Consider the following 10,744-nt stretch of genomic DNA (forward strand, 5'->3'; position numbering starts at 1 on the left):
GACAGCTTGAGGCTCTATCTCAAAAAAAAAAAAAAAAAAAAAAATTAAAAACAAGGGCATTCATAATAATGTTCAGAGTTTAGCTGGGCATTGTGTGGGGCACCTGTAGGACCTACTAAGGTGGCAAAGGCAAGGGAATCACTTGAGCCCAAGAGTTTAAGGTTGCTGTAAGCTATGACGCCACAGCACTCTACTGAGGGTGACAAAGTGAGACTCTGTCTCAATAAAACATAATAATAATAATAATATTCAGAGTAGGCAGTGAGCATGTATATCATTAATCTGATAAAGTATAATTAATCTAGTGGCCTAAATGTATCATTCATCTAATAATGTATAAAAAATGTATAATTAATCTAATAATCTAAATAAAATAAAGTAGATGAGCTCAGTCTTACATTTGGACCTTAGGGGGAAAACAAGGGTCTACTTCTCCAAAGCTAGTTTTGGGGAAGTAACCAGTGAAAAGCTCAATGTGTTCTGCTAAAAAGAAAGTAAAGACTGTCAGGTTGAGCCCTGGTCCAGAGTGGAGGTGCCGCACCTGGGGTTCCATCCATTCCATTAACAGAGTGCTCTGAAACTAGCCCTACTCTTCAAGCTCAGTATGAAGTGAAATAGACCAGGAACTTCTCTGCACAGATGGACCATTGGCCAAGAGTCACTAACATCAGAGCCCAAGAGTTTAAGGTTGCTGTGAGCTATGATGCCAGAACACTCTACTGAGGGTGACAAAGTGAGACTCTGTCTCAATAAAAAATAACAACAATAATAATAATAATAATATTCAGAGTAGGTAGTGAGCAGAGTCTTCTGCCCTCAGGAAGAGTGGAAGAGTTCAGGGCTGGCAATTACCTTTTTGATAAAGTACTAAATTCACCTGGCCCATGTAGGCTGTAAGTTACTGAGGTTATACCATTAGTGTCATTCTGTAACAGTCCTCAAGTGCGGCACTCATTCCACAACCCAGGCTGCCTCAGTGGAATACCAAAGCACCAAATGGAACACATAACCCCCAACTTAAAGGACAAAAGCACAGAAATACACACAATTCAAGAGACTTCTATTTATTTCCCTTTAATGCTTATTCATAATTGTTTTAAGTTTCTCAAAAATCCGTATGTCTAGAAGTATGTCACCTACCTTATACTGCTGTAAAGAAACAGAAGGGTGTTGTCTGGTTAACTCATTCTCTGGCTCACATTTGGATTTACTTTGCTCCAATTTGTAAAGTACCTGAGAACTTTCCTGTATCCTACAAAACAACTTTTGAGACAAAAAGAAATAAAATAAAATAAAGCATATGTGAGCCACACATTAAACTTAAATGTCAGCCTGAAACGCAAAATACTTCAGAAGAAAGTAAAGCCAAGGAGAATACTGGTTTTTAAATTCTTAATATTTACAGATTTTTCTCTTTGACAAAAAATTAACATTTATAATTTTTAAAACCAAAGACAAAGTATTACGATAAACCACAATATGGTCATTAAACCACAGATCTCCTATTTCCTTTAAATCAGCATGAACCTAAAGATGATATACTCATTTCTATACCAATGAGTCTTCCACCCATAAAGGTGCTGTGTGATTAATTCAAGCTCAATTATTCAATAATGAGACCATTTTATGAGCTGCTTAAAGGAACCATAAAAATGCAAAGACATCCTTCCTCTGTTACCAAAGTTTTCTTAAAACCAATGTAAATCCTAAGAACTTCAATTCTGGATTTTTTCTTTCAAAGAAAGAGCTCAAAATTGATTCACTACCTCAAAATGAAAGGACTTTTCACTCTGGATTTTAATCCCAAATGCAAGTTTTAAGAATGAAAGAACAAGTCACAGAAGGGCCATGAAAAGATGTAGTAGCTGAAGTCCATGACCATTCCCACACTACCCCAGTCTGGGCTCTTTTAAAAACTATTTCCCTATACTTTCTGATGGGAAATTCTACCTTTTTAAGAAGAGAACAAATCTGTTGCCGTACTCCTGGAGACTGACAGTTCAGGTTGTATGTGATGAAGAACTGAATCCACTCCATTTCTTCTGTGGAAACAATTTCTGTGCTCCGATTGCTTTCACAAAGCAAGCCTAACGTATCTATCCGTACCTAAAATACATCAAGTAATAAAACACTAATTTTCCAATGAAAAAGCAAAGCCTGAACCACTTTACATACACTACCAAAGGAGAAAAAGGAATCTTCATTTCACCCATAAGTACCTCAGAAAGGTTTCCCAATCCCAAAGATGCTGTGGTTACTCTCTATAAAATTATTTTATTAAATGTATAAATGAGGGATTTATAAAATTCAACAATCTTAAAGATTCTTATTCCATGGTGATGTTCAACTTCATTTCTTTTTCTATTTTTTTTCAGTGACCACTTTATCCAGTTACTTCACTCTTAAATTACTGCCCTGAGCTTCTAACTGGTTTCCTGGTTTCTTCTTGCTCCCACTCTGGAAACTCATCTGTTTCTTTTTCTTTTTTTTTTTTTGAGACAGAGCCTCAAGCTGTCCCCCTGGGTAGAGTGCTGTGGCATCACAGCTCACAGCAACCTCCAACTCCTGGGCTCAAGCGAGTCTCCTGCCTCAGCCTCCCAAGTAGCTGGGACTACAGGCGCCCGCCACAATGTCTGGCTATTTTTTGGTTGCAGCCATCATTGTTGTTTGGCAGGCCCAGGCTGGATTCGAACCTGCCAGCTCAGGTGTATGTGGCTGGCACCTTAGCCACTTGAGCCACAGGCGCCGAACCTCATCTGTTTCTATTAATATCACTTCCTTGCTAAAGACAAGATGGCTCTGGTTTAAATGAATGAAATCAATTGGTTACTAGAAAGCAATGACGTCTTCAGCCTAGCCCTAGAACTTTCTATAAAATGGACACAACAGACCTGATAAGCAATGGCCTTAATCATCCTCCAGAGCGTGTTCACTTGTGCTCTTCCATTTTGTGTGCTCCTCCAATGCTACCCTTCCTCTAACCCAGTGGTTCTCAACCTTCCTAATGCCGCAAGCCTTTAATACAGTTCCTGTGGGTCACAGCCTACAGGTTGAGAGCCACTGCTTTAATCATATCTATCATAGCTATCATTCTCCTAATCAACCACCACTACTCTCATGGGTCTTTTCTGAGCCTACCAAGCAAGTCTGTACATAAGGACACAAAATGGCACACCTGTTTCTATACTGTCAGTTCTAACAGTTCCTCACTAATTTAGGCAAGTTTTCTTATTTTTCTACTTAACTTTAAGTAGAATGAGTACAAGGTCTACATTTGTTACCTTTTATTCATCCTTTATGGACTTTGTGAAACAATGCTGGGCACAGCACAGGACCCTCTATACTGAACTGCTAAATGAATGAACTAATTAGGGATCTACTGCATGTACAAATCCTCAGTTATTTTGCTTACTTACTTGGCAGTGCTGATGAATTAAGCCTTGCTTTATTCTTGCACTGGACACAAGGTTCTCCCAGATACCAGGTGTAGACTGAAGATGTCCATGAGCTCTAGCTATTCGTAGACATGCCATCAAAGCTCCCAGAGCCCCTCTGCTACTAAAAGACCCTAAGGATGAAAAAGATTGCACCTGCCCTGAAAGCCCAATAACAAAGATGACTAGTACTGTGATATGCAATGACCACTATAATTTTCAGTTATAGCTTCAAATTAACATTATTTTTTAAGAAATAAAAATCACATTTTAAATTAAATCCTAAAACAAATTAAAGCTCTTATTCTAAATCTTTATTTAAAAGATTAGATTTAAATCTTTACTTAAAATGATTTAATTGTCTTTGTGTCAATAATTTCAAGTAAGCATAATACTCTTATACTGGCTCGGTGCCTGTGGCTCAAGTGGCTAAGGCACTAGCCACATACACCTAAGGTGGCGGGTTCGAATCCAGCCCAGGCCTGCCAAACAACAATGATGGCTGCAACCAAAAAATGGCCAGGCCTTGTAGCAGGCGCCTGTGGTCCCAGCTGCTTGGGAGGCAGAGGCAGGAGACTCGCTTGAACCCAGGAGTTGGAGGTTGCTGTGAGCTGTGATGCCACAGCACTCTGCCCAGGGTGACAGCTTGAGACTCTGTCTCAAAAAAAAAAAAAAATACTCTTACACTTTTTCTTTGACACTAAAAAAATGAATCAGAATGTAAAAATCAGGGCAGTGTCCTGGCTCAGTGAGTAGGGCACCAGCACCAAGGATGATGGGTTCAAACCCAGCCTTGGCCAAACTGCAACAAAAAAATAGCTGGGCATTGTGGCAGACAACTATGATCCTAGCTACTGGGGAGGCTGAGGCAAGAGGATCGCTTTAACCCAAGAGTGTGAGGTTGCTGTGAGATGTGATGCCACAGCACTCTACCAAGGGCGACAAAGTGAAACTCTGTCTCTAAAAAAAAAAAGAAAGTACAAATGAGGTGGAGAAATACTAAAAACAATACAAAACAAGAGTCTGAGATTGCTACGAACTGTGATGATCCCATGGCATTGTAGCCCAGGCAACAGAGTGAAAATCTAGGGAAAAAAAAAAATACATACATACATATATATATATATATATGTATATACAAAATAGGAACAACTTTCAGCCAAACACTTCAATGATTGAAGATAATTATTTCTCTAAAAATACATATTGAACCTTTCTGCATATACTGGAGTTACTGTTTCTCACTAGGAAAGAAGATAAAAGGAGAATCCCAAAGGACCTGATAGTTTCAGAGGCAAGTTCAGGTCATTACTAAGGGAGCAAGGAGCTCGGGTTTACAGGGTACCTTGATATAAAAATAAAGACAACCTGACTTCAGAACAGAGTTACAAATCCTGAATTTTAGATGGCTTCTCATAAAGGTAAGAACAAGTACTATTAAAAGTTACCAATAATGGCTTTTTTCTGTGAAAAGGAATAAAATTTTCCTGCTACTGCACTGAAGTATGAACAGTTTTTAACCATTTTAGTTAAATACAGTAGAATCTCCATAAGTTGACCACCCCAGGCACTGTAACAAACTGGTTAACATACAGCAGTGGTCAATATAAGGAACTAGGCCTACTACACAGATACATACATATAGCGCATGTCCAGTCTATGAAAATTAGGTCAACTTAAGAACATGGTCAGAGATGGGCACAGTGGCTCATGCCTGTAATCGTAGCAGTCTGGGAGGCCGAGGCGGGCAGATCACTTGAGCTCAGGAGTTCAAAACCAGGCTGAGCCAAAGCAAGACCCTGTTTCTAAAACATAGCCGGGCGTGGTGGCAAGTGCCTATAGTCCCAGTTACTTGGGAGGCTGAGGCAAGTGAATAGCTCGAGCCCAAGAATTTGAGGTTGCTGTGAGTTGCAACACCACGCACTCTACCAAGGGTGATAGTGAGACTCTGTCTCCAAATGAAAAGAAGATGGTCAATGTTGGAAGGTGAACTATAAAGGTTCTGCTGTATTTCTTACATTGTACTGTAGGAAACCATATTCTGGCTTTGTTAAACAGAATAATAACCTGAAGACTTATATGATGACTCAGGATCATTATTTTACACACTAATTACAGAATAATGCTTGAAAGCAATGATTCTATCAAAGTAACTGAATTTCAATGCCATGTTCACTCCTAAATGACCACAGCCTAAGTCGAAACTTTGTCTCCTTCACAGAGAAGAAACTAGCCATAATTTATCTATTTTTAATTGAGTTAATTAAAAATAAACAAAATTTTTAGTTACTGTATCAATCATTTGAACAAGCAAATTATATAAAATACACATACTTTTACTATGTCAAATAAAGAAACAAAATAGTTGTAATATTTAAATTTGAATATGGTCAACATCTACAAAGGTACCGACAGTTAAGCATCATAACAAGAAGTTACTAGAAGACAAACTGATTTTTCTTACCAGTTTTAGCATCAATAGAAGTCTGAAGAATCTTTACCATATACCTTAGGCTCTCAGGGCTGTAATTCAATAATTTTGGCAAGTAATAATCAATGACATAAGATTTTTGATCCACAGTTCCTTTACACAGTATAAGAAGGAGAGGAGAAACCCATGTCTCATGCCACTGGTCAATCCAAGTACTGTCAATAGTCCGAGATTTCAAATGACTTTTATGATTTTTAAACATGGTTTCCAAGAGGTCACTTGCATAAGGTACTAATGACTGGTCCCCCATCACCTCTAAGATTTGAGATGGAATAGTTTTATCTACTGCCAAAATACGTTCAATTCCTATACACTCTACCAAACAACAAAGGCTTGTGTACTTTCCTTTAATATGCCATTCCAACTGCAGAAGACTCTCAGTCAATTCCAAAAAGAAAGGATCAGTGACCAAATCTGTCTCTTCCATAGTGAGCTGGTGCATTTGGAGAAGATTCTTGAATATGATTTTGGTTTGGTGTCTCAGAGCATCCAGTGGATGTTCCCAGTGGGTATAAACATATTCTAAGAGACTCCCAACTATGCTTGATTTCCCATTCAGACTGTCCTTTAGGCCTGGAGAACTTGATTCAAGGACATGTATGGCTGAATTAGTCCAAGATGCCAAGATTCTAGACAGAAACATTTCCAGTGTTGACTCCTTAATCCTGAAGAAAAATAAGCCATGAGCCACATTAATATAAACTGAATAGTAGAAGAAATTTCATTTTATAATCATTTAAACTTTAGAAATATTAAGTACAAAGAATGATCAGAAAATCCGATCATTATTAAATACATAAGAACAAAAAAATCACAAAGGCCAAAATAGACTTCAAATTTGTATATGAATTTTTTCACCTAGCAAAAAATAATCCAAGAGAGGAAAAAAAAAATCCAAAATGGGACACAAAGAAACTTTTGGGTGTGATGCAAATGTTCATTATCTTGATTATAATGATGGTTTTACAGGCGTTTTTAAAAATATTAAGGGCCTAGCATTGGGGAAGGTTAGGAAAAATGAGGTTTTTCTCATGGGATAGTAAGAATATTCTACTCTAAAGTTGCTTATGTTGATGACTGCAAAATTATGTGAACAAATTAAAACCATGGAACTGAGTGCTTTATTGTGTAAATTATATAGTACATAAATTATAGCTCCAATATGTAAAAAATTACTTTAGAACAAAGTAGTCTTCCTCTTTTATCCATGTGCTCATTTCTATCAAGCTGTATCTATGACAGGCATCCTCAAACTACGACCCCTGGGCCACCTGCAGCCCGCCGAGAACATTTATCCGGCCCGCCGGGTGTTTTTGCCGCCACTGCCTGCCCTGCATAGAAGCTGACTCGTCCCGGGGCCCACAGTCCAGCCCTCCAACAGTGTGAGGGACAGTGAACTGGCCCCCTGTTTAAAAAGTTTGAGGACCCCTGGTTTAACAGTTTAAGTTCATGATCACTTTTAGTCATTATGGCAAAAACATCAAAAAATACACAAAATATAGCCCTGGAAAGTCAGAAGACCTTGTTACAGTTACTGACCGAGGTTCTTACTAGCAATATATTCTTACTTTTCTAAGCTTCACTTTACTAAAAAAGATTTCTTATCCTCTCTACCAGACATGTGAGGATCACCTCAGATTACCTATGTTGAAGTTCTTAATTAATTCCAAAGCACTAACATATAGAATTTTTTGGCTCGGTGCCTGTGGCTCAAGTGCCTAAGGCACCAGCCACATACACCTAAGGTGGCAGGTTCGAATCCAGCCTGGGCCTGCCAAACAACAATAATGGCTGCAACCAAAAAAATAGCCGGGCATTGTGGCAGGCACCTGTGGTCCCAGCTACTTGGGAGGCTGAGGCAAGAGACTCGCTTGAGCCCAGGAGTTGGAGGTTGCTGTGAGCAGTGAGGCCATAGCACTCTACCCAAGGGGATAGCTTGAGGCTCTGTCTCAAAAAAAAAAACCATATAGAATTTTTTATAGTTTTTAAAAATGCTAGCACAGAGAATGAGTATTAAAAATTAATTTTAGAAATTACAGATTAACCTGTAGCAATAATTTCTCTCTCTCTTTCTCTCACCCCATCGTCCCATTTTCTCTACACCCACTTCATTTTTCTACACGTATACATCACTTTCTGATTTAGGATTTATCCTGACCAGTTTAGTGAATCACTAAGTGTGCTGGCTCCATTGTACCTTTTAAATGTCTTAAAAGTGAAACAAAATATAAGAGAGCAGCATCAAGACTCACTGTGAATTCAAAGTGAACAAAACACATGCAGTATCCAAGAGCAGGGTCTCCCCACAGAGGCCCATGCTCCCATCCTGCCAGTCCAACATGGCGAGCGTCCCCTGACACAGGAATAAGAGAGACGACCCAGAAATGTCACCACAACAAAGGCTTCTGCAGCTGCTTAAAAACCACTCGGGAATGCTGGTGCAGTCCACTGAACGAAGAAGCAGACTGCTAATCTGCAAAAGTATAACACAGCTAATATGCATATCAAGCTTTTAAAACTTCTCAGAGACATTTCAAAATACAAATCCAAACATCTCTTTCCCCTGAAACCTCCTAGGAGAAATAACTAAACCTAATGGCAAAACATCCACAAATATTAAAATTCACAAAAATTAAAATTATATTCTTACTAAAAGGAAATAAATTAAACATAAGTACGTGCTGGTTTAAAAAAGAAACATTGCCACCTGTAGGTGAATGAGCTTAATTAATGCTTTTTTGAGATAACTTAAGTTCTGGCCAATGATAATTACTTTGTGTGATCTTATAAAATAGTGCACATATAGTCTACATAAGGTCAGGCAATAAAATAAATTTCCAGATCATACATCAAGGCAAAAAAAAAAAAAAAACTGCTAAGAGTCATGAATAAAAGGACTATGGCCTAAATTATCCCAATATATTTTCCATATGGATCAAATTCACTGAACAAATGACTTTAGCATGCTCCTCATCTGAAGTGCATGATTTGGATTCTCCTTAATAAAGAAAACATATTTATTAGAAACTTATTACCATGATATACCTATATATTAATCTCTGCATAATTTTAACATGAGAAATATCTTCTAAGATTCTAATGAGAGATGGAAATGAACAATGCAAACAGCACTAGAAAAAAGTAGAAAGATAATCACCAAAAATGTTGATAGTGATTATCTTTCTGAGATGGACTTACATCTGACTATTACTTTCTTTTTAAGCTTTATCTAAATTTTTAGAATTGCCTCTTATTGCCAGAGAACAGATTATCAGAGAGATCCAGACTATGCAAAAAATTTTTTAATTGATCTTCAAAAATATTTTTACTCTTTTGGGCGGCCCCTGTTGCTCAATGGGTAGGGCGCCAGCCCCATATACCGAGTGTGGTGGGTTCAAACCCAGCCCCAGCCAAACTGCAACAGAAAAATAGCCGGGCGTCTGGCAGGCACCTGTAGTCTCAGCTACTCAGGAGGCTGAAGCAAGAGAATTGTGTAAACCCAGGAGTTGGAGGTTGCTGTGAGCTGTGTGACACCATGGTACTCTACCGAGGGCAATAAAGTGAGACTCTGTCTCTACAAAAAAAACCAAAAAAGATATGTCTAACTCTCAATAAAACACAACTCTAAAAGAGAGATGTACTTACCAAATCAGGAATCTTTTCAGATGGATGAAACATGGTCTTAATAAAAAGAATAATAGCTAATCCAGATGTACTATGAATAGTCTGTAACAGATCATCTATTTGGCAAAAAAGGAGAGAGTTTGTATTAAAAGATGAATATTGTGGTACACTGGAAAAAGCAGATGCTTAGGAATTAGACAGACCTGGGTACAACTTCTAACCTGACCACTTCCTAGGTGAGTAGGTCTTAGATAAGTTATTTCACATCCCAAGGACTCCACCTTCTCTTCTACAAAATGGGATAACTCGTATCTGACCTAGTAGGTGTAAGGCTGAAATGAACAATGAACATAAAGGCTTTGAAGCTCAGAACCTAGAAACTCAATACATGTGATTCTTTCCTCCCTCCTCTAACATCCACTCTCTCTTCCTCTCTTATCTACTGCTTCCGAGCACATCGAGTAGCCATACCACCTGTTCTTTCCTCCACATCAATGCCTCTACATCCCAAACCCTATATACATATGCTTTTTTGTAAAGAGATTTCAGGGCTGTGTAAAGAACCTACGTCAGTGCTAATTACAAACTGTACCCAAAGCAACCAATTTTGACTCGATTATCTTCTTTTTGTTTTATCTCTATTAGCCTCTGATAGTATGATGAATTACTCAACTTGCACTAAAAAAGTGTGACCAGTACTATAAATTATCTACTAAATATTCACTCTGCCCTTCATCCTTGAAAACAAAACTGTGGTAGTGCTTCTGGCAGCCACATGCTCTGCCCAAAGCAGGATGCTTGCTTCTTCAATCTTATTTGCAACTAAAGGAATGCAACCTAAAGGTATGTATGACAAGGTTGAGGCTGATGGGATATAAGCATAAGTCCCTTGGGTACTTTTCTACATCCTGATTAATGGTAAAGCTATAACTGGCCTTCCTTCTTCCTGTCCTTAAGTAAAGATAGGCTACCTGGAGCTAAAGCAGTCATCTGGCAACCATGAAGCAATAAACAAGCTGAACATGGCAGACAGCAAAGGCATAAAATGTTGCGTCCAACACTGCCTACAGCAGTTGTGGATCACCTGATTCTGAACTTCTTATTATGTAGGAAAGGAGAGGAGGCACATTTGCTTAAAAACCCAAAGTTTGGTTTTTCCTTATATCCAAACACTTTACTGACAATAAAGCTTCAA

At 38.4% G+C, this 10,744-nt stretch overlaps 1 protein-coding gene across 2 annotated transcripts in view; it reads right to left on the bottom strand.

Annotated features, from left to right (window-relative positions):
- THADA (THADA, armadillo repeat containing) overlaps positions 1 to 10,744 on the bottom strand; it is a 331,550-nt gene that overhangs the window by 317,898 nt on the left and 2,908 nt on the right. For both annotated transcript variants that reach the window (XM_023512128.1, XM_023512127.1), the window contains exons 2-7: positions 9,571 to 9,665; positions 8,178 to 8,398; positions 5,899 to 6,590; positions 3,417 to 3,568; positions 1,951 to 2,106; positions 1,141 to 1,263 (exon numbers count right to left, since the gene is read on the bottom strand). In XM_023512128.1, coding sequence (XP_023367896.1) covers positions 1,141 to 1,263; positions 1,951 to 2,106; positions 3,417 to 3,568; positions 5,899 to 6,590; positions 8,178 to 8,398; positions 9,571 to 9,665 — 1,439 coding nt within the window. The remainder of the gene's footprint in view (positions 1 to 1,140; positions 1,264 to 1,950; positions 2,107 to 3,416; positions 3,569 to 5,898; positions 6,591 to 8,177; positions 8,399 to 9,570; positions 9,666 to 10,744) is intronic.

This window comes from Otolemur garnettii, unplaced genomic scaffold, assembly GCF_000181295.1.
Source record: "Otolemur garnettii isolate 467f Iridium unplaced genomic scaffold, OtoGar3 scaffold00024, whole genome shotgun sequence".
Classification (NCBI taxonomy): domain Eukaryota; kingdom Metazoa; phylum Chordata; class Mammalia; order Primates; family Galagidae; genus Otolemur; species Otolemur garnettii.